The sequence below is a fragment of the Pteropus vampyrus genome, unplaced genomic scaffold, assembly GCF_000151845.1.
Source record: "Pteropus vampyrus isolate Shadow unplaced genomic scaffold, Pvam_2.0 Scaffold42, whole genome shotgun sequence".
NCBI lineage: Eukaryota > Metazoa > Chordata > Mammalia > Chiroptera > Pteropodidae > Pteropus > Pteropus vampyrus.
In genome coordinates this window covers 343,646-362,135 of record NW_011888823.1, presented here as the reverse complement: position 1 = coordinate 362,135, position 18,490 = coordinate 343,646, and the positions used below count along the sequence as shown (strand labels likewise).

The 18,490-nt window shown below is 38.7% G+C and overlaps 1 protein-coding gene across 1 annotated transcript in view; it reads right to left on the bottom strand.

The window, feature by feature from the left end:
- Nucleotides 1-7,859, bottom strand: part of FARSB (phenylalanyl-tRNA synthetase beta subunit) — a 55,512-nt gene extending 47,653 nt beyond the window's left edge. Inside the window, exons 1-5 of the mRNA XM_023529725.1 lie at nt 7,526-7,859; nt 5,205-5,260; nt 2,246-2,400; nt 797-866; nt 94-209 (exon numbers count right to left, since the gene is read on the bottom strand). Of these exons, the coding sequence (XP_023385493.1) occupies nt 94-209; nt 797-866; nt 2,246-2,400; nt 5,205-5,260; nt 7,526-7,583 (455 nt within the window). The 5' untranslated portion in view covers nt 7,584-7,859. The remainder of the gene's footprint in view (nt 1-93; nt 210-796; nt 867-2,245; nt 2,401-5,204; nt 5,261-7,525) is intronic.
- Between the last annotated feature and the right edge of the window lie 10,631 nt (nt 7,860-18,490).

Sequence of the window (18,490 nt, the reverse complement as noted above, 5' to 3'; positions counted from 1 at the left end):
GAAGAAGGATACAGAGAGGGGAGAGACAAAGGGATGGGAGGCGCTGGGTGGCGGGGGAGAGAGGCCAGGAGAAAAGAAGATGCAACCACAAACCTGCAAATGTTCTGATGTAATTTCTCTTGAAGTTCGATGAAGCTGTCATATCGATCTTTAGTAAACTTTATATTTCGGAGAACCGCTGCTACAGCATAAGGGCGTATTTTAGCTGTCTAAAATTCATCATGTCATTAGAGATGGCAAATACGAAGCTTTTCTTTGTAATAATATTTTGTAATAGAAAGTTAGCTGCACTCGATACTGTCACGCATTTTCATTCAAACAAGTATATATTCATTCATCCAACAAGTAATGAAATACAGTGGTGATGAGAGACAAAGTCACTGTCCTAATGGAACTTATATTTCAGTAAGATGTCTGAAAATTTACTAAATAATTGAGAAAAAAATTAATCTTTAAGTAGTTTGCTTATACTTGATTTTTTTTTTAACCAAAATAACCTCTCCTTATATTTTTTCTTCTCAATTCTATTACTAAACCACAATTGTATCTCTTAAATAAACATTTGGATGTTATTTTCCAAAATTATTCATGGAAAACAGATGCCTTTGTTCTCTTTCATTTCTTGGTAAAAACAAATTGACAATTTTTAAGAGCTAGAGGTTAAATATACATCCATTTTAGCAAACGATCAAAGAAATTACACTGGGTCAGCTTTGTTCTTTTTTTCCTCCCCACGTTATAGACATACACAAAAGAGATTGTTTTCAAAAGGAAAATGAGATTTCATCCTTATTACCTCTTCTGTGATGATCAATTTCTGGATTTCCCCAACAGGCATTACTCGTTTATACACTGGAGCCTTTATCCTACAACAATATTAAAACAAATGTGCTCGTTATTAAACAAAACATTTGATTAACTATATTCTCTTCTGGGTATAGAAAGTAAAAAAAAAAAAAAAATGAACAGAACTAAAACAATCGATTGAAGTTACACCAAATCAAATTTGAACTGAGTATTAAAAAAAACAAAAACTAACTTTCTAACATTTAAAGTTGCCCCAAAACAGTATAGAATGTCTCAGGTAATGAGAGTCCTATCACTGGAAGTCTCAGCAAGAAGCTAGAAAACCATTAACTAAGCAACTGTATGAGGAGCACTGAAACATCAGCTGAGGTTTAAACGATGGTAAAGTTGATTCCAAGGACGAGATCCTGAACTCCTAAGAAAAACAGGGTTAAAGATACAGATCTGGACCTAACTGAATCAGGATATTCAAGGGAAAGGCTTGGTAAATGTACAGTTTGAAGGCACAGTCCAGGTAATTCTTATGAGGAGTCGAGTGTTTCTCAAACTTCAATGTGCTTACAATCGACGAAGGAAGCTGTTAAGCCACAAATCCTGATTCAATAGGTCTTGGGTGGAAGCTGAGATCTACACTGCTAATAAGCTCCCAGGTAAAGCAGATGATGCTGGTCCTTGGATCATACTTTGAAAAGCAAAGGTTTTAAGTCACTTTCCTAATTGTCTGATCATAAAAGTCACAGACATGCCGTTAGAAATTTTAATCAGGCAGGTTTGGAAACACTCTAAGGGAATGTCTCTAAACCTAAAATATAAGCATCTGATTATATTATACCAACTGATTATTATACCAATTCAGTCAACCCCCCAAATTTTAACCACCTTAACCACTTACTCACTTTAATATATTCATTACTTTCCATATCTATTACATGAAGGGTTAGAAGCAAACTTAAAATCTTCAATATAAATTAAGAGATTGAAACTAGAAAGGCCAATGAACTTGCCCAAGATTAAACGACCATTGTTAAGATCTTCAGTTTTCCGATGAGAAAGCTCCACCCAAGCGTCCTTAGAAATCTTAAGAAAACAGTGTATAAAGTTTTGTCACCTCTACTTTTCCTCCCTAACTTTAATTAATCCAATGAACCATCTATTCCAATTGGGTTACTGAGGGAACTCACATGAACCCACTAAAGAATTTTTTTAAAGTCATAAAATCATTAACCACTCCATTTAAAAATATGCTCACTAAATGAAAGGCTATGACTCAATACTCTCAGTCTCAAATGGCTACATTCTACATGAATCTCACCCTCCAGTCACCCCTCTGTGCAGACCAGAGCTGTGCACCTGTCCAACGAGGTTTCTTCTAGAAACGTAAATAGAGTTGCTGAAGAAATCTAACTTGGCAGAGTATTTAATAAATATATTACCTTACCTTTCTTTAAAGACCTGAAGTCCTCGAACCAATCCTTCCAGACACAGGAGATCATATCTATTAGCGGGGACGTCAATTTTGTAAAGAACAACATCAGATGCCCCCTGTGCTTTTTCATTACCTTGTTCCTTACTTATAATTTCCTTCTCAGAAGTCTAAAACAAGCACAAAAAACAAAGTAAAACCAAATAAATTCTTTTGAAAAAGTAGTGGTCAGCCCTTTAAAGCACTAACTATATTATACATGTTCTTTTCTGCAAAAGAACACAAGTTTATTATATCTACAGGAAAAATAACAGAAATGACTTTTACTGAGTTCAGACGGCTAGGATCTTCATTCACTCCAGAACACCACAAATCCTTCTAAAGCGAGGGTCAGCAAATGATGGCCCATGGCCAGATCATGCCTGCCACTTGTTTTTGGAAATAAAGTTTTACTGGAACATCGCCAGGCCCATCTGTTTACATATTATCTTTTGTTACTTACACATTGCAACGGCTGAGTTTTAACAGAGACTATACAGCCTACAAAGCTTATCATCTGGCCCTTTAAGTAGTTTGCCCATCCCTGATACAGAAGGAAATGAAACCACCGCTAAGAACACAGGGCAACAACATTAAAAACAAAAGTGTCACTGAGGTAAAGTAAAGATGATTCACCAACTAAAAGAAATACAACTTCTTATAAGGCAATGACTCTAAAAGCTAATTCCTGTGAGCACCCAAGCCTAGGAGCAACATGAGAATGAGAGTAATCACATAAAAACAAAAACATCTAAGAAGACCATAAGCTCTGGTGTAAATCAGAAGGGATTATCGGTACAATGGGAAGCAATGTTGTGACAGCAAAGATATAGAGCAGCAAGAATGAAGGCAACCGAGAAATATTACTAAAGTAATAATTTTTAATACAGTGGCAAAAAGCTTTGAATATCGGAATCACCACATTATAGCAGAGAATAATAACGGATTGTCTTAAAGATAACTATGAAGTTAAAGTCTGTTTCTTATGTTTACTACAGCAGGGAACTAAAATATATATTTAAATTTTTTTCAATCAAAATGCTCAAAAGTTACATTCCAATTGTTAATGCTACAATTAATTAATGTTACAAATTAATTGTCTAGAAACTTATGCAGAACTCCCACTATTTCTACCACCTATAACCTGCTAAAGTAACTGATGGAGTGCTATCAAAATATGTAATGGCTTTTGTTTTACAGGATGCCCTCCCACTGCCACAATATGAGCAGTTCAAATTATTGCCCAAATAAAGAATTATAGTCAACACCTGCACAGGAAATTCATTTTAGTCAGTAAGCATTACGCACCCAAGTCACCCCTAAGGAACCACAGAGGTCCAGACGAGGCTGGGACTGTGCAAAGCTGTGCTGGGCTCCATGAAACATCTATGATGGGCTTCTCAAACTTGGGAGGCATATTTTTAAAATTACAGAAGATGAAAAAAAATAAAAGCAAAAGAGCAGAATGAGGAGGAGGTGGGGGAGAAAGGGGAGGGAAGAAAAGAGATGGCGGAATGAGAGAATGACATGAGAGGAGGAAGCAGCATTAGAATTTAGAGTTCAGTCACAGGGGTCAATAAAATTGCCATTCTTTAGCAAAGAAAGATGAGTCACTGCATAGGGGATGCTGGACTTCAGGAGGGAACTCTAAAAGAAGGGGAGAAAATGTGGTAACCAGGGAAATGAAGGTATCTGAATAGAAAATGACCTAATCCCTTTGCAAAAAAGACACTGCAACTTAAATCTTTCATTTTCAGCATCTCGATTCATGCAAAAACCGTATGTGAGGAATGGGTTTGTCAGTGCTAACAAAAACCTTATACAAATCAAAGACCACAGAAATTTCAGAGCCAGGAGAGCTCTACAGGAATCATATAATCCAAACCCCTTATTTCACAGATGGAAAGGAGGCCCAGGGAGACTCATATCTGAGGCCCAGACAGCCAGTGTGATTGTCCAAGCCAGTAAATGTGGGAGCTCAAATGATTACTCAAGTTTTCTGATACCCAGACCAATACCCTTAGGTATCACACATCCTCGAACATAATTTTGAGGTCTAATAAAATTATTAATAGCAACTTATGAATATAATGTACAGAAATCTCAGCCAACTTGTCAAGCATACAGATGCTCAATATAAAAAAAAACTTCTATAATATTAGTATGCGGCAGAAACAAGGCCAAAGTACATATTTGTCAGCCTGAAGATTTTTTAGCCTTATAGTTTATAAAACATTGAATAGATGAAGATAAAAGGCTTAAGAAAAAAATAAAACTAATTACGAGACAAACATAAACTCATCTTTTTAGTTATAAGTACAGTGTCTTTAATACATAATCATTACTAGTTAAGCTATTTTGCAAATAAGGCTTTTTAAGTATTTTAATCATCACACAATCAAAAGACTAGGCAAACACTTCATAATCATTTTTATAGGCAATTCTTCAAAAAATAAGATTATTTTACAAGACTACTGTATATAGTAATGAATTAGGAATAAATTAACACCAAAAAGAAAAGGAGGAAGGTGGGAGCAGGGGACAGACGAAGCGAAGGAGGGGGAGACAGTGACTCTGGCTGCAGCAACATTTCCACTGCTCTCAGGCCCCTTTCCATGTGGTTACCCTGCAGTAAGGCCCCTCGCTCTGATTCTAGAGTTACCTAGATGGTCTGTCTACCCGTCTCCACAGCACCAGCCTGAGACCTTGAGGTGACTGCACACAGAATGAGGCAGGAACTCCTTTTGAGATTTTAAGCAAAGCAAGACACTCTCAAGACCAGAGCTTAGCCCCTTAACACAGAGAACACAGAAATCCCCACGGCCCACAAGTGTTTCACCTTTAACTATGAGGTAACAAAGATAAACTATATAGTAAACCTCTGAAAAATGTGCTTATACGCGGAATATTTGAAAAATAAATATACAATACATACGATTTCATCAAGTTCCAGACCAAATTCAAAACATAGTTCATCAAATTCTTCGTCAGCTAGAAAAAAAGAGATTGCTAATTTTAATCTGATCAGCATAAATGTATATAAATTGCAGTTTCTTATTGCCTCGCCCCAAGAATTCTAAATATCAGCCATCCCGTATCACCATTATAAACAAAAAAAAGCTTAAACAAAAAAGTACGAAAATAAGAAAAAAACCCATAAATTAAAGACCTAATATATCTAATATCACCTATAGAATTAGGTTACATCTACTGGGAATTTTATATTTACTTAGAAGAAAAACAACTTATTAAGCAGGGATCGAATGCAAAGTAAGCTCCAAATCACAGATCCAACACAATGAAATAACATCATATAAATCCTATTATTTGAAATTCTCTGAGGTGGCTTTGGAGCCAGGCCAATGAGAGTCTGAATTCTGACTATGCCACTTACTAGTTCTGAGAGGTTGGCATTTCATGTAAACTTTCTAATTCCTATGCCTCATCCATAAAGTGAATCAAAATTCCTCATCCATAAGTAGCATTTTACAGTCATTTATTTATATAGCATGCCAACTGTTGGAAAGATTTAAATGAGTTCATACAGATAATGGGCCTGGCATAGTGCCCTGAAAAGTAGTAGGTCTGCAATAAAACAGTTCTCTTTCTCATTTTTAAATTTTGTTCTACTTTGCTTTGCCACTCAGTACAGCATTTTCAGGATCTTCTCATTACCAAAAATCAAACACAAACCATCACTACCAGTATAGTCAAGTGAAAAGCTGGTCTTAAGATTCCTGATCCCGACACTGACCTTCAATTTAATAAACATTTGTTGAACACCTACTATATGCCAGCCACTGCACTATGTGCCAGGGCTGCAAAGATAAATAAAACACAATTCCTGCGTTAATTACTTCCTACTCTAATAAAGAAACCAGATGTGTAAATATAGTTGAGTGCAAGGTACAGAGGTGGCACAAAGAAAGTAATCAGCTCCACTTGGGGTCAACTAAATCCTCATGGAAGGGATGAGTTCATTAGTCAAAGATCGTGGGGAGTGAGATAACAGTATGGCACAGTATGTGGAAAGTTCAATATGGATGAAACATTAAAATTCACGTTAGGAAGAGATACAAGGAACAATGAGGCAAAACTCAAGTCATGAGAAGCCAAGGGATTTGCCCTCTCTCCTGCCTGCAAGCAATGGGCAGTTAAACTGAAGGATTTTCAGCTGAGCAAAAAGCATGATTATATCTGCATTTTAAAGAATGGTGGCAAGGTATACGTCTAATCGCTATTGTTGTACACCTGAAACTAATATAATATTGTATGTCAACTGTAATTGAACAAAAATTTTTTAAAAAGGGATGGTGGCAGGGTGGCGGATGAACTGGATCAAGGATCTACTCCAACAATTAAAATACACTGAGAACTTGGTTAAAGCAGAAATCTGTAAGACTCAGTGACTGAATGGGAGCTGGGCACCGTGAGAGAGCAGGAGCCTAAATGAGTCCTAGGTCTCTGGTAGGGGTACTCGTGACTGAGGCAGGAAATAAGAGGCCCCAGGAATCCCCGCCTCCTGGTATTCATATCCTTGTGTGAACTGAGGTCTGAAGCAACCACATGAGTGAGCTGGGAGCACATTCTCCAGCAAAGCCTTGAGCCCAGCTGACAGCTAGACTACAACACGGTGAGAGACTCGAACCAGAACCACCCAGCTAAGCCACCCCTCGATTCCTACCTCTCAAAAACCGCGTGAAATAACAAAGGCCTGTTGTTTCACACGCCTAAGTGCTGGAGTAATTTGTTATACGGCAACAGATAATACAGACTTTAGTCCCTGGAAGTGGAGAGCTGCCATAACAAAACATGGGGGAAACACGGGAATAGCTTTGGGAACAGGAAGTGGTCTTTGAGAGGGTAGATGAAAACTCCAGTTCCATACGGTTCTTAATACATTCAACCAGTTACACTCGGGATGCAACCCAGGGCTCTATCCTTAATCTGTCCCCTGGTACCAGGCACGCAGTAAGCGCTCCATGCGAGATCCCTGAACGAACTACATACAGGGCGAGCCAGGCATGTGCGGGTGATGCAAAGGCTGCCGCAGGGAAACCGGTCCCTAGAGGCTACGTTAATCAGCCCAGGCCCGCAGCTCCGGGAGTCAGCACCCTCCCTTCGCGACCGCCTGAGGCCAAAACATGCCGGGCTGCATGATCGTTGCCCTTTTCGGGGGGGGGGGTGGGGGGGGGCGGGGGCGGTCCCAGCGGCCGAGGAGAGCCACAATGCTCAGGCTATGCGGCCGACACTCACTGTAGGTCCGACCCAGAGCTTGGAAAAGGAGATCGCGCTTCACGCTGACAGTCGGCATGGCGAGTCGGGCCCACTGCGCCTGCGCGGCGAGCGGGCCAGCGCTCAGAGACAGGAGACTTACAGGACCCGGCCCTTCCCGTGTGGGCTGTCTTGAATATTGCCAGTCTGCTTCCAACCGCTTCTCCTTTCGTTTTTCATCTGAACGCAAGTAAATTCCACTATTGAGCTTAGTAAATCTAACTGCATTGGGTGAATAACCTACAGGCTGGTAAAGGAGACAGAATTTAATAGAATATGCTATGATTTGATGGTCAATGGAAAGGACAGACCGCGAAGGCTCTGACGTCTCTGACGCACTACGGCGGATGACGCCAAACTAGCGGGCGGGGCAAGAGGGGCGGGCGCGTAGTAGGGGGCCGGGCCTCGAGGTGACGAACCCTCGCGGGGCGGTGGTGAGACTGCGAGTGGGCGGGTCCGAGGCTGCCAGGAGACAAGCATGTGCAAATCTGGAAGCAGGAAAAACTGCTACATTGAGTAAAGCTCTCTAAGGCCATTTAGGTGAGAGGCCAGTAGCTAGGTTGGATTAGGCCTCCCTTACTACCAGTCAAGCAGTTTTTCATTATATTAGCTTCCCTCTATGGCTAAAGGAAGTCACTTCCCAGTGCCCAACATAATAGATTGGCAGAGGCAATCTATGGCAAACATCTCCAATGTCAAGTAAAACTCTTTTCACAAATTGGTATTCAGTATTCAGTTAATGTATAAAGGATTTCCTGAATTATTGCATGCTGACCTGCTCTCCTCTGAGCGTTCCAAAGAGTTCTGTGGCCTCTGAACTGCAATTTCCTTGTCTATAAAAGATAATACACACCTTAGAGAATTATTATAAGGATTAGAAATAGTACTCATAAATGACTAGTATAGTTCTTTGTCATCGGTCTTGAAAACTAGGAAGCTGTAATTATTGTTATCTATCCCCTTATTGGGTTTCCTGACTACGCCTGAACCAGCTATTCTCAGACTATCCAGGGGCATACTCCTCCCCCACTAGCTCCAGCTCATCCATCCTGCTTTTCACCTTTGCACACACACCTTTGTACCTTCTCTATGACTAGCTAAGCTGTTAGAAGATTCTAATGGAAAAGGGAAACTAGGCCATGAGTGCTCATCGCAAATGACATTGGATGATGGATGGGAAAGATAATCGGAAAACCTTAAGATACCATATCATAAAATGTAGATAAGTGCTTCTCTCATCTAATTTTAGGGCCAGCCTGAGAGCAAGAATAAGGTGACAGCATTTCCTAGAAATGAAAAACAGGCTGGCTAACAAACATAAAAAAAAATTCTCCACTCATTAGAAATTAGGGAGATGCAAATTAAAATTATAATGAAATATATTTTCATAGCCACTGAGTTGGTAAAAATGTGACAATCTGACAAAATCAGATATTGGCAAGTAAGTGAGAGTATAAACTGATACAATCATTTGGGAAATATGGCCTGATCTAGAAAAACAGAACATGTGCATGCCCTACTGCCCAGCAATTACTGGCCCAGAAATATTCCTCAGGGAATCTCATACCCATGTGCACCAAAATAAGAATGTCTATAGTTACATCGTTCATTACAACAAAAAGTAGGAAACATCCCAATATCCGTCAATATTAGAATGGATAAACCATTATGACGAATGTATGCAATGCAGCACATACAGCTATGCAAATAAGTGAACTTTGGCTGTATGCGTACACTTGGATAAAAAAGTAAATTGCAGAAGTATATATACCGCATGGTGCCATTTATATAAAAAAGAAAAACAGGCTAACCTAAAGAGAATATTGTTTAGGCATACATAAATAGATATCATGACTAAAAAGAAAGGGATAATAAACACGAAATCTCAGAGGAGGGAGTTCTAAGTGAGATTGAAAGGATACAACCTAGGAAGTTGGGATACTACTGAAAGGGTTTCAAAAATATTGATAATGTTCTATTTTACCTGGTATATCTTCACGGATGTATTGTAAGAAAGTAAAGGTGAAGGTGAGAAACAAGAGATGAATGTGACATTCTTTCTTTGGGGAGTGAGGTAAACAAATGCTCGATGGCCTATAGCTGAGTAGAAACACAATAGGAATATTAATATATGATTTTAAGTTATTTTTTTCATAAAAAGCTTTTTTCCATAGTTTTAGTCTAACTTATAATTCTTTTTCTTTATAGATTCTGGGTGTTAGGTTATGTTTTAAAAAGTCTTTCACCACTCCAAGATTTTTTTTTAGAATCATGTATACTTCTTAAAGGACTTGAATGGATTCTTCCCCCAACCACTACTCCATTTAAATCTCAGCTCTTTCTGAAATTTGTTTTGGTTTTGGAGCAAGCAAATGAATCAGCTTTATTTTGTTTTCAAACAGTGATCCAGTTAAAAACAACACGATTTATTAAACAAGTTTCTTTTTTTCCACAGATGTGAAATACCTTCTGCAGGGTATTTGAAATTCCGTATATATTTGGATCTATTGCTGAAAACGATTCCGTTGCCAATACCAAACTATTTTTGATTATAATGTATCATACATTTCAATATTTGGAAGAGTTAGTGGACCTTTCATGATTTCTTTTTCAAAAACATCCTGACTATTCTCACATGTTATTTTTTCTTGATTAGAATTTTGTCAAGTTTTGAAAAACATTCTTTTGATACTTTATTAAGAATCATATTAATTTATGAGTTAGTTTAGGGATCTTTCTAGCCAAGAACCATGGCCCCCATGCAAGTTTTTGAACATACCAGGCAATGACCCATTTTGGAGTCTTTGAACCAGCAGTTCTCTCTGCTAGAATGTTCTTGCCCCCAGACGCACACAGGGCTAGCTCCCTCAGCTCTTACAAGTGTTCTCAGAAAGACCTATCCCTGACTACACTATTTATTATGGGTATTAGACATTAATGTCTCTAACCTGCTAAAACATAAGTTCCATAGGGCAGAGATTTTTTTTGTATTTTGTTCACTAATATATGCCAAGAACCTCAAACAGTGACTGGCACAAAGCAAACCCTCGATAAATATTTGAAATTTTCTTTTAATGGTAGGAATACTTGGGATATTATCTTTTCTTTTTTAAAATCTATACTGCAATAAAAAAATGGACAAAGGAAATGAACAAACAATTCATTAAATACAAGCAAAAAAAGAAAAAGCGAGGAGGAGAGAAGAAATGTAAATCAAAACAATAATAGCAGAGATATTTTCTCCAGGGAGACTGCCAGAGACTAAAGAGACAACGATACTATTTTGTGTTGGCAGTGATTTAGGAAGCTGGCACTCTTAGACACACCTGTCATGAATATAAATAGCAGTTTGACGATATGAATAAAAAACTTAAATATGTATTCTCTTTGAATAAACCGATAGTTGCCAGATGAGAAGAGAATGTAGGGGACTAGGTGAAAGGGCTTAAGAAGTAAATATTGGCAGTTATAAAATAGTCATGGGGATGTAAAGTACAGAATAGGGAACATAGTCGATAATATTGTAATAACTATGGTGCCAGGTGGGTACTAAACTTATTGGGGTGATCCCTTCATAAGTTTTATAAATGTCTAACCACTATGCTATATACCTGAAACTAATATATTAAATGTTAACCATAACTGAAAATTTTTTTTAATTTTTAAAAACTATGTATTCTCTTTGACCCTGAAATCCCACTCTTGGAATTATTCTAAGGAAATAATCAAGGAAGTATTTTTCTGTTTGTAATACAGAAAATTTGGAAACAACCTGAATGTCCAACAATATGGGGCTTGATTAAATAAAGTCTGATACCTTCATATGATAGAATATTATGTGAATATTAAAATGATACTTGAGAACTACATTTTTAACATGGGAAAAAAAGAGTCCACAACATACTATGTGAAAACAAGTTACTAAACAATATACTTAAAATACTTGATTTTTTTTAAATGCATGTATACATGTGAGTATGAACAAAAATGAAACAGCTAGTATGATATACACCAAAGTGTTAACAGTCATTATGAGGGGAAAAAACCCAGTCATGTTGAGTTCTCCTCCTTGCCTATGAAACATTGGTAAGCAATCCAACTCTTTTATCCACATATGATCAGAGACTGCATAGATCCATGTGATCGTGATCAATTTTGCCTGTAAGACATGGAGCAGCAAAGAAAAAGTTTCTGAAATAATTGTGCCACTTAATCCGTCCTACATATTTCAGGTCCTAAAAATACAGTACTGTGTCTAATGATATTTTACACTGGAGCAGGAGAGAGTTTAAAATGGTATGCTAGTGTTATGCGTAGTGCTTTTCTTTTTTAAAACCGGCCTTTTTCCCTTTCCGGTTTCTTAAATTGGGTTGGGCCTTTTTCGGTTGTTTCGGGGATTGTGTAGGTGGGAACAGTTTGAAACCTGAAAAATGTCCTTCAAATATTAGATATATTCAAGATATATCTAACACTCAAATATTATTTATACTCAAGGTAATAACCTAAGTGATCCAAGACTGTAAATTCTCTCTGGTATTAAGCTTAGTAAAACTCAGGCTCCTGTCTCCAGGAGGGTGAGGCAGGGCTGTAAACTCAGGTAATAAATAATACAACTTACTACAACTGGCTTTGTTTTCATTGCTGTGTACCCTAAACTGGTTCTGTTCTGGTTAAAACCTGATATGCCTTTCCTCTACATTTCCCAAGGCACACTAAGCCCCTCGTAGATTTCCCTGAAACTCTTAGGACATGACCAAAGTCCATCTGTCTTCTTGGGTTTCTGTAGATGGATCTATCTGGAACCAAGAAGGTCTGCTAGACCCATCGAAAATCAGGTTGATCAGTCAGTACTGACTTCCTAATTGTTAAACTGATGGTTGTTTTAAATTGAATTTTAAAAATAAACTTGTTAGACATTACCTATTATTGACCATTCCCTCATTCCTGAAATTCTCCTTTCTCGATTTTCCTGACCTGAGACTCCTCTCTGGATTTTGCTGCTATCACTACGTGAGAGGCGATACAATGAAATGTTAAAAAAATGAGTCACAGATTAAGGTAGTCACTGATTAAAATCCTGTATCTACTGCTCATTGACTGAGAGCATGGATCAATTTCTGAATATCGATAAGCCTTGATTCTTTATAAATTGAAGATAATAACACCTACCTCATAGGTATACCATAGGATGGTTGTATAAATTTTTAAAGAAGTAGTGGGGTTTGGCGCATCGTAAACACTTGATAAATATTGACTCTCTCACAGCCTCTTCTACATCCTACACCAGCTTTTCCCCACCTTCAGCGCGGGGGGATCTTCCAGAGTTCTGTCTTTCGTGATCTTCTCAAAAGACCTCAGGTTCCACTACCACCTAAACACAAATGGCTCCCATTCTAATCTCCAACCTTTATCTCCCTTCTGCACATATGTCTTACCAGCTTCTGAACATCTGCACCTGCATGTTCGATGGGCTGTCATCTCATACCTAACATGTCGAAAATGGAACTTTCCCCTTCCCCATGTCTTCCCCATCTTTTTCAATATCACCACTATCCACAGAGTTATCCGAGCCATAAAGACTGATGTCGACCTAATTCTTCCTCCTCCATTTCTTTCTTTTAACTGGTTATGATTGAGGAACATGGTTCTCCAACTGAATGAAACTCGGATGGCTTAAAGCTTAGCGTGTGTGAATTAGAGGGTTCCAGCTGAGACTGAAGAGGTAGTTGATGCCTTATAATGCAGGGTTTGAAACTACGACACAGAATTTAGACTTTATCTTAAGAGCAGTGGGAAGAAAATCAAAGATTTTAAGCAAAGAAATGACACAATCAACTTGGTGTTTTGGAAAGATGACTTTAAGTATGCTGTGGACAAGGGATTAGAAATGGTAGTCTGGGGTGGGGCAAAACTCAAGGCATGGAGACCAGTTAAGAGGTTGCAATAATCCAGGGATAAAGCAGCCAAGACTGGGGAAATGGCATGTGTAAAAAAAGTAATAATAATAGAGCAGAGGAATCAGCAGGTCATACACCAAGTAGCCATAAAGAACTAAAAAAATACCAACACGAATGCAAGCCCGTCTGATGAGTTGGACCTTCTTGGAAGCTGGAGGTAAGTGATGGAGCCCGCTTTGCTGCACCTCCAAAGACACTGCTGTTTGAGTAGACTGCCTCTTTCAAGAGCCTGCTGTGGACCCAGGTTAGGTGCAATAGACCCTCCCAGTCTCTTTCTCCTTGTTCCCCCTTTGCTTGAGTTGTTGGGGCCTCAAGTAGGTTCCCAGGCCAAGTGCAAACAAAAGTGGAGGTGAGGGTCATGGAAAAAGAAAGTACATTTAATCACTATCAGTAATTACCGTGATAATTTCTAATAGTAATCACTCACAGTGTTGTAATAAAGAGTACCTACTTTGTAGAGCAAACATAGTATACTGCCATGAACTAAGAGAAAGCTAGCAATTGAACTATGTCAATGGAGCTTTCAAAGGAGAACATGAAAGAAAGGAAGGCACAAAGGGTGTATAGAATCTGAGGCCTTGTATATGCTTATAGCAACAAGAAAATATGAAGGGAAGGAAACCTTGCGTTGTAATCATAGTGGCTATAAAGCGTCACTGTCTTAGGCAAGACTCCTGCAACTTTGCCCAGAGCGAGCATTTTGCGCCCTGTCAAGCTGATAAAGTACTTAATCAAGAAGACCATAAGAAAACAGTGGGGCCAGAGCAAATTTCTTGAACTTAGTTCAGAAGGGCCTTGAAAATAAAACTTCTTGAAGGACATTCCACTGAAACTACCATAGTGACGGGCTTCTACGTGACTTTAACCAGAGCTGGTCACTCTTAATGAATTACGGTGACCACGACATTTGGGTTCCGTGTGTGCATGTGTATGTACGTGTAATTGTAACTTTTATAATGAATGCACCCTGTGACAACCAGAACAGTGACCTTCGTCCTAAACTGTGCACACTAAGGACTCTCAATCTAGAAAGAATACTATTTCCTTTTTAACTTAACGACAAGAAGTCGTCAAGTTAAAAAGGAAATAGTTTTAACTTAAGTGACAATAAAATGTCATGTTATAGAAAGACATTATGTTCTTGCTTGTAGAAGTTATCTATGGTAAAATGCACAGAGAAAAAAAATAAAACAAAGAAATGATTTGAAATTATTCATGTCCCAGAGCTGGCTTTTGTAATCTGTGAGGCAATCTGAACTGTCACCTTCTATTTCCATAATTAGAGTTGCAAAATAGAAAAAGCAAACACCCTCTCGGTCACAGGTCACCAGGATGTCAGATCTTCAAGTAGGACAGTGTTGACTGCCTAACACCACTCTCTCCTCAGGACTTGTTGTAGCAGAGGTGCTTGATGCATTTTTGTCGAATTAACATATTGAAAAATATATGTACGTTTTAGTATTCATAAATACCTAAAGCCAAACATATAGTATGTGATTAGTAAATATTTGTCGATTGAATGGATAACGAACCTGAACCCAAACTTTGACAAATTTGGTCCTCTGCATTCTGCCCACTATTCAGTGACTTGTTCCTTTGTTCCAGAAAACATGCCCTCCCTTCCTTGTGATATCATCTGAAAGACAGCTTAATATGGGAGTTATTTTCTCAGGCTCTAGAAACAGACAAACCTATTTTCAAAAATCAGAAACCTGGTTTTTCTACTCACTAGGTGAACAACTAGTTTGACATTTACTCTCATTTCTTTATAGGTAAAAGGGATAACAGTACCTCCTCTGAAGAGTTGCTGCAGGATTTAAATCAGAACAGACAGAAAAAATACCTGGTAGGCATAAGTACTCAGTAATGTTGATATATCACGTTTTTTTTTTTAAACTGCAACCCCATTCAAACAAGTATTTCTCCAAATATTAGTCTATCCCCAGCCCCCATACACACACACAAGAGTGAAGAAGAAAAGAAAGAGAAAAAAGTAAATAAGCAGTGATTTCCAACCTGAGTTTTGCTGAATCCTCAGAATTTCTATACCTATTTGATGTTGATTTCATTTTTTTTCCAAAAATACAGTCACTGCAGAGAGAAGGAAGATACTGAGAAGTGAGAGCCAGTTTCTGTATTCCTTTCCAACAAGAGCAGTTCCACTTGAATTTCTCTTATAAATTGGAGTTCTTTGAAGATTAAAAAGATTCTCCTGGTAAAATCAAAGTTTAAAACCATTATCCCACACCGCATGGCTTCTCCCGTTTTAGTGTGGCTATAAAGAGATTTAGGTCTACTCCCTGCCAGTAACTGGCTGGATTATCTTGGGCAATCGCTTCTCTGCTGTTGACTCCCTATTCCACAAAATGTGTAGCTTGAAAAGGTAATGTCTGAGGTCCATGTTTTCCTGTTAGTTTTAGTTCCAGAAATCAGCTAAACTCATATAGATGAGTTGTCTTGAATAGCCTAATGAGTTAAAACTTTCTCATCTTTTAATTGCAATAACCATTCGACTCCAATTATCTGGGACACAATATGTACACAGATAAACGTGTTGAACATCAGCTGAGTGGATGAGCTAAATGATGATGGGCTGTCGCATTGTCCGAGGCCTGGTGGGTCCATGCTTTGCTTCAGTCGGCTTGGTGAGAGATGACGGTTTTTTCCTACCAGCTAAGGGCTCTAGGAAAGTGACAAAAACATGAGTCAGTCCAGTAAACAAACTCCAAGTGATTAGGAGTAAGAGTTGGGTGTCTTGCTTTTCTTATTTACCGATGGATTGTGAATTCAATTTATCAGTCAGTCCTATCATTTATATCTCTTGTGCAAATCCCAACCCCATCTCTATTCTTTGTACCACAGTAGACCGAGCCACTGTTTTCTACTCTTACCCTACCCACAGCTCCTTAGAGCCTCCCTATTTCCACTCTTCTTTCCTCCCATCTGATAGAAATCAGTGCTAATTATTTTCAGTCACCGGAATCTGTATGTTTCCGTCAGGGCACTGTCACATTTGGTTATATACCTATGTGGTTATTTTTTGTTTCTCCCACTAGACTGTGAGTCCCATGAGGACAGAGAGCTTTCTTATTCACTGTCGCAGCTCGTCTCCTCTCCCCACCCAGTGCCAACACACAGAAGCCTTTCCACAAATAGTCAATGAATGAATGGGTGCAAATTCTCAAAGGCTTACAGACCATGTCTTAATTCACTTTTCCATCATCAGAACCCAGGGGAATGCCAAATGCAAAACAGGCGCTCATCAAATGTCTGTTCATGTTTGATTGGATTGATGAAGGGATGACTCTCCTCTCCAGGTTGCAGACAAAACTGTTTTTTAAATACCTGCTGTGTGACTTTGAGCCTGGACGTCTTTGGCTGCAAAACTGGAGCTCAAGCTTATTTCTCATGTTTGCTCTGGGGTGAAGGGCTTTGTGCAATGTCTTATGGGCATGTACTCATAGTATCCCCGCCTAGCCCTGGGGAGAGGTTCAGGGAAGAAATCTAAAAAGGAAAAAGAAATTGACCGCTCTACTAGCAGAAGAACCCAAACCAGAAAGTTTTACATACAAAAAGTCACAAACAACTCCCTGAACTACCCAGGCTTGGTATTCATTTTTATCTAATCTTCTCTCAATTAAAATATTGAGAAGGGCATGGCAAACGTTTTGGTCAATGAAAGATGATGTACACAACAGTGGTGCCCTAAGGTTATAATGGAGCAAAAAAATTTCTATTGCTTCATTGTCTCATGTGGTAGAACAATGCATTAGGAAAATAGCTACCATTGTGTTATAATTACCTATGGTATTTAGTACACTAATATACTATACAGATTTGTAGCCTAGGAGCAATAGGAGAACAGAATTTTCACCCTAAAATAGAATTTTCACCTCATTGGCATAAGGATTATTTTAGACTTGTTAATGGTAAGAAACAGTAGACCTAGCAGAAGCTCTGAAAACCAAGTAGAAATTACACCTGTAAGGGAAATCTTTATTTGTAAGAGTTTTTCCCTCACTGTACCAGGTAGAAGGGGATGACTTTATCTCTAAAAACTTACCAATGCAGAAGGCAACTATTTAAATATGCATAACAATGTCATCCTTGTTTACTGCGTTTTTTCTGGTAGCCTCCTATAACTGACTGCTTCTTCTTTTGTCTTGGAAGGGGGAGAAGATGGTATTTAAGGTGGTGGCTTCAGCCATTTTGGTGAGTTACTCGGTGTTCCTGGGTCTCTCCTATGTGCACAGGAGGTATACATTTTATTAAACGTTTGTTTGTTTTACTCCTGTTAATTGTCTTTTATTGCAGCAATGTCTTAGCCAAGAACCCAGGAAAGTAGAAGAAAATTTATTTTTCCTCCTCTACAGAGCAACAGGCAGTGCCACATAGCCTAGGTATATAGTAGGCTATACCAGTGTTAAGTATACTCTACGATATTCATACAACGACAAAATTGCTTAAAAATGCATTTCTCAAACATATCTCTGTCCTTGACTCATGACTGTATTTGGCCCTGTTCCAGTCTCTTTTAGCAATGAAGTTGACAGCCACCTGCCACCTGGAGTTTTTCGACTATACAGTAATTAGTATTTATAAAGAAAACATAGTGGGTGCTCACTACTTGGAATTCATCCTTCTATTTAGCACATTATAATTGAAATCTTTCGGTGGCAAGTCTTACTGAGAGAGGAGAGGAGGCATCAGAAAAAAATGCAAAGGAAAGGGCCTGCAGAAATGACCCACTCAGCTAAAACTGCTCTCTCCCCCGATACTGCCCAGTGCTCTCCAGCTAACATGTTTTCCCATAGCTCCCTCCCTCCCCCACTTCAAGGACTCTCCAGCTCACATATGTGGTAGGTCCTCAATAAATGTCTGTTGAATGAATTAATAAGTGAAAGAGTTCCAGGACTCGTGTAGGAATCTGAGGAGGGCAGGTTCCCGCCTCCCCCAATTTGGGGGTGGTGTAGGGGGACACAGACCAATA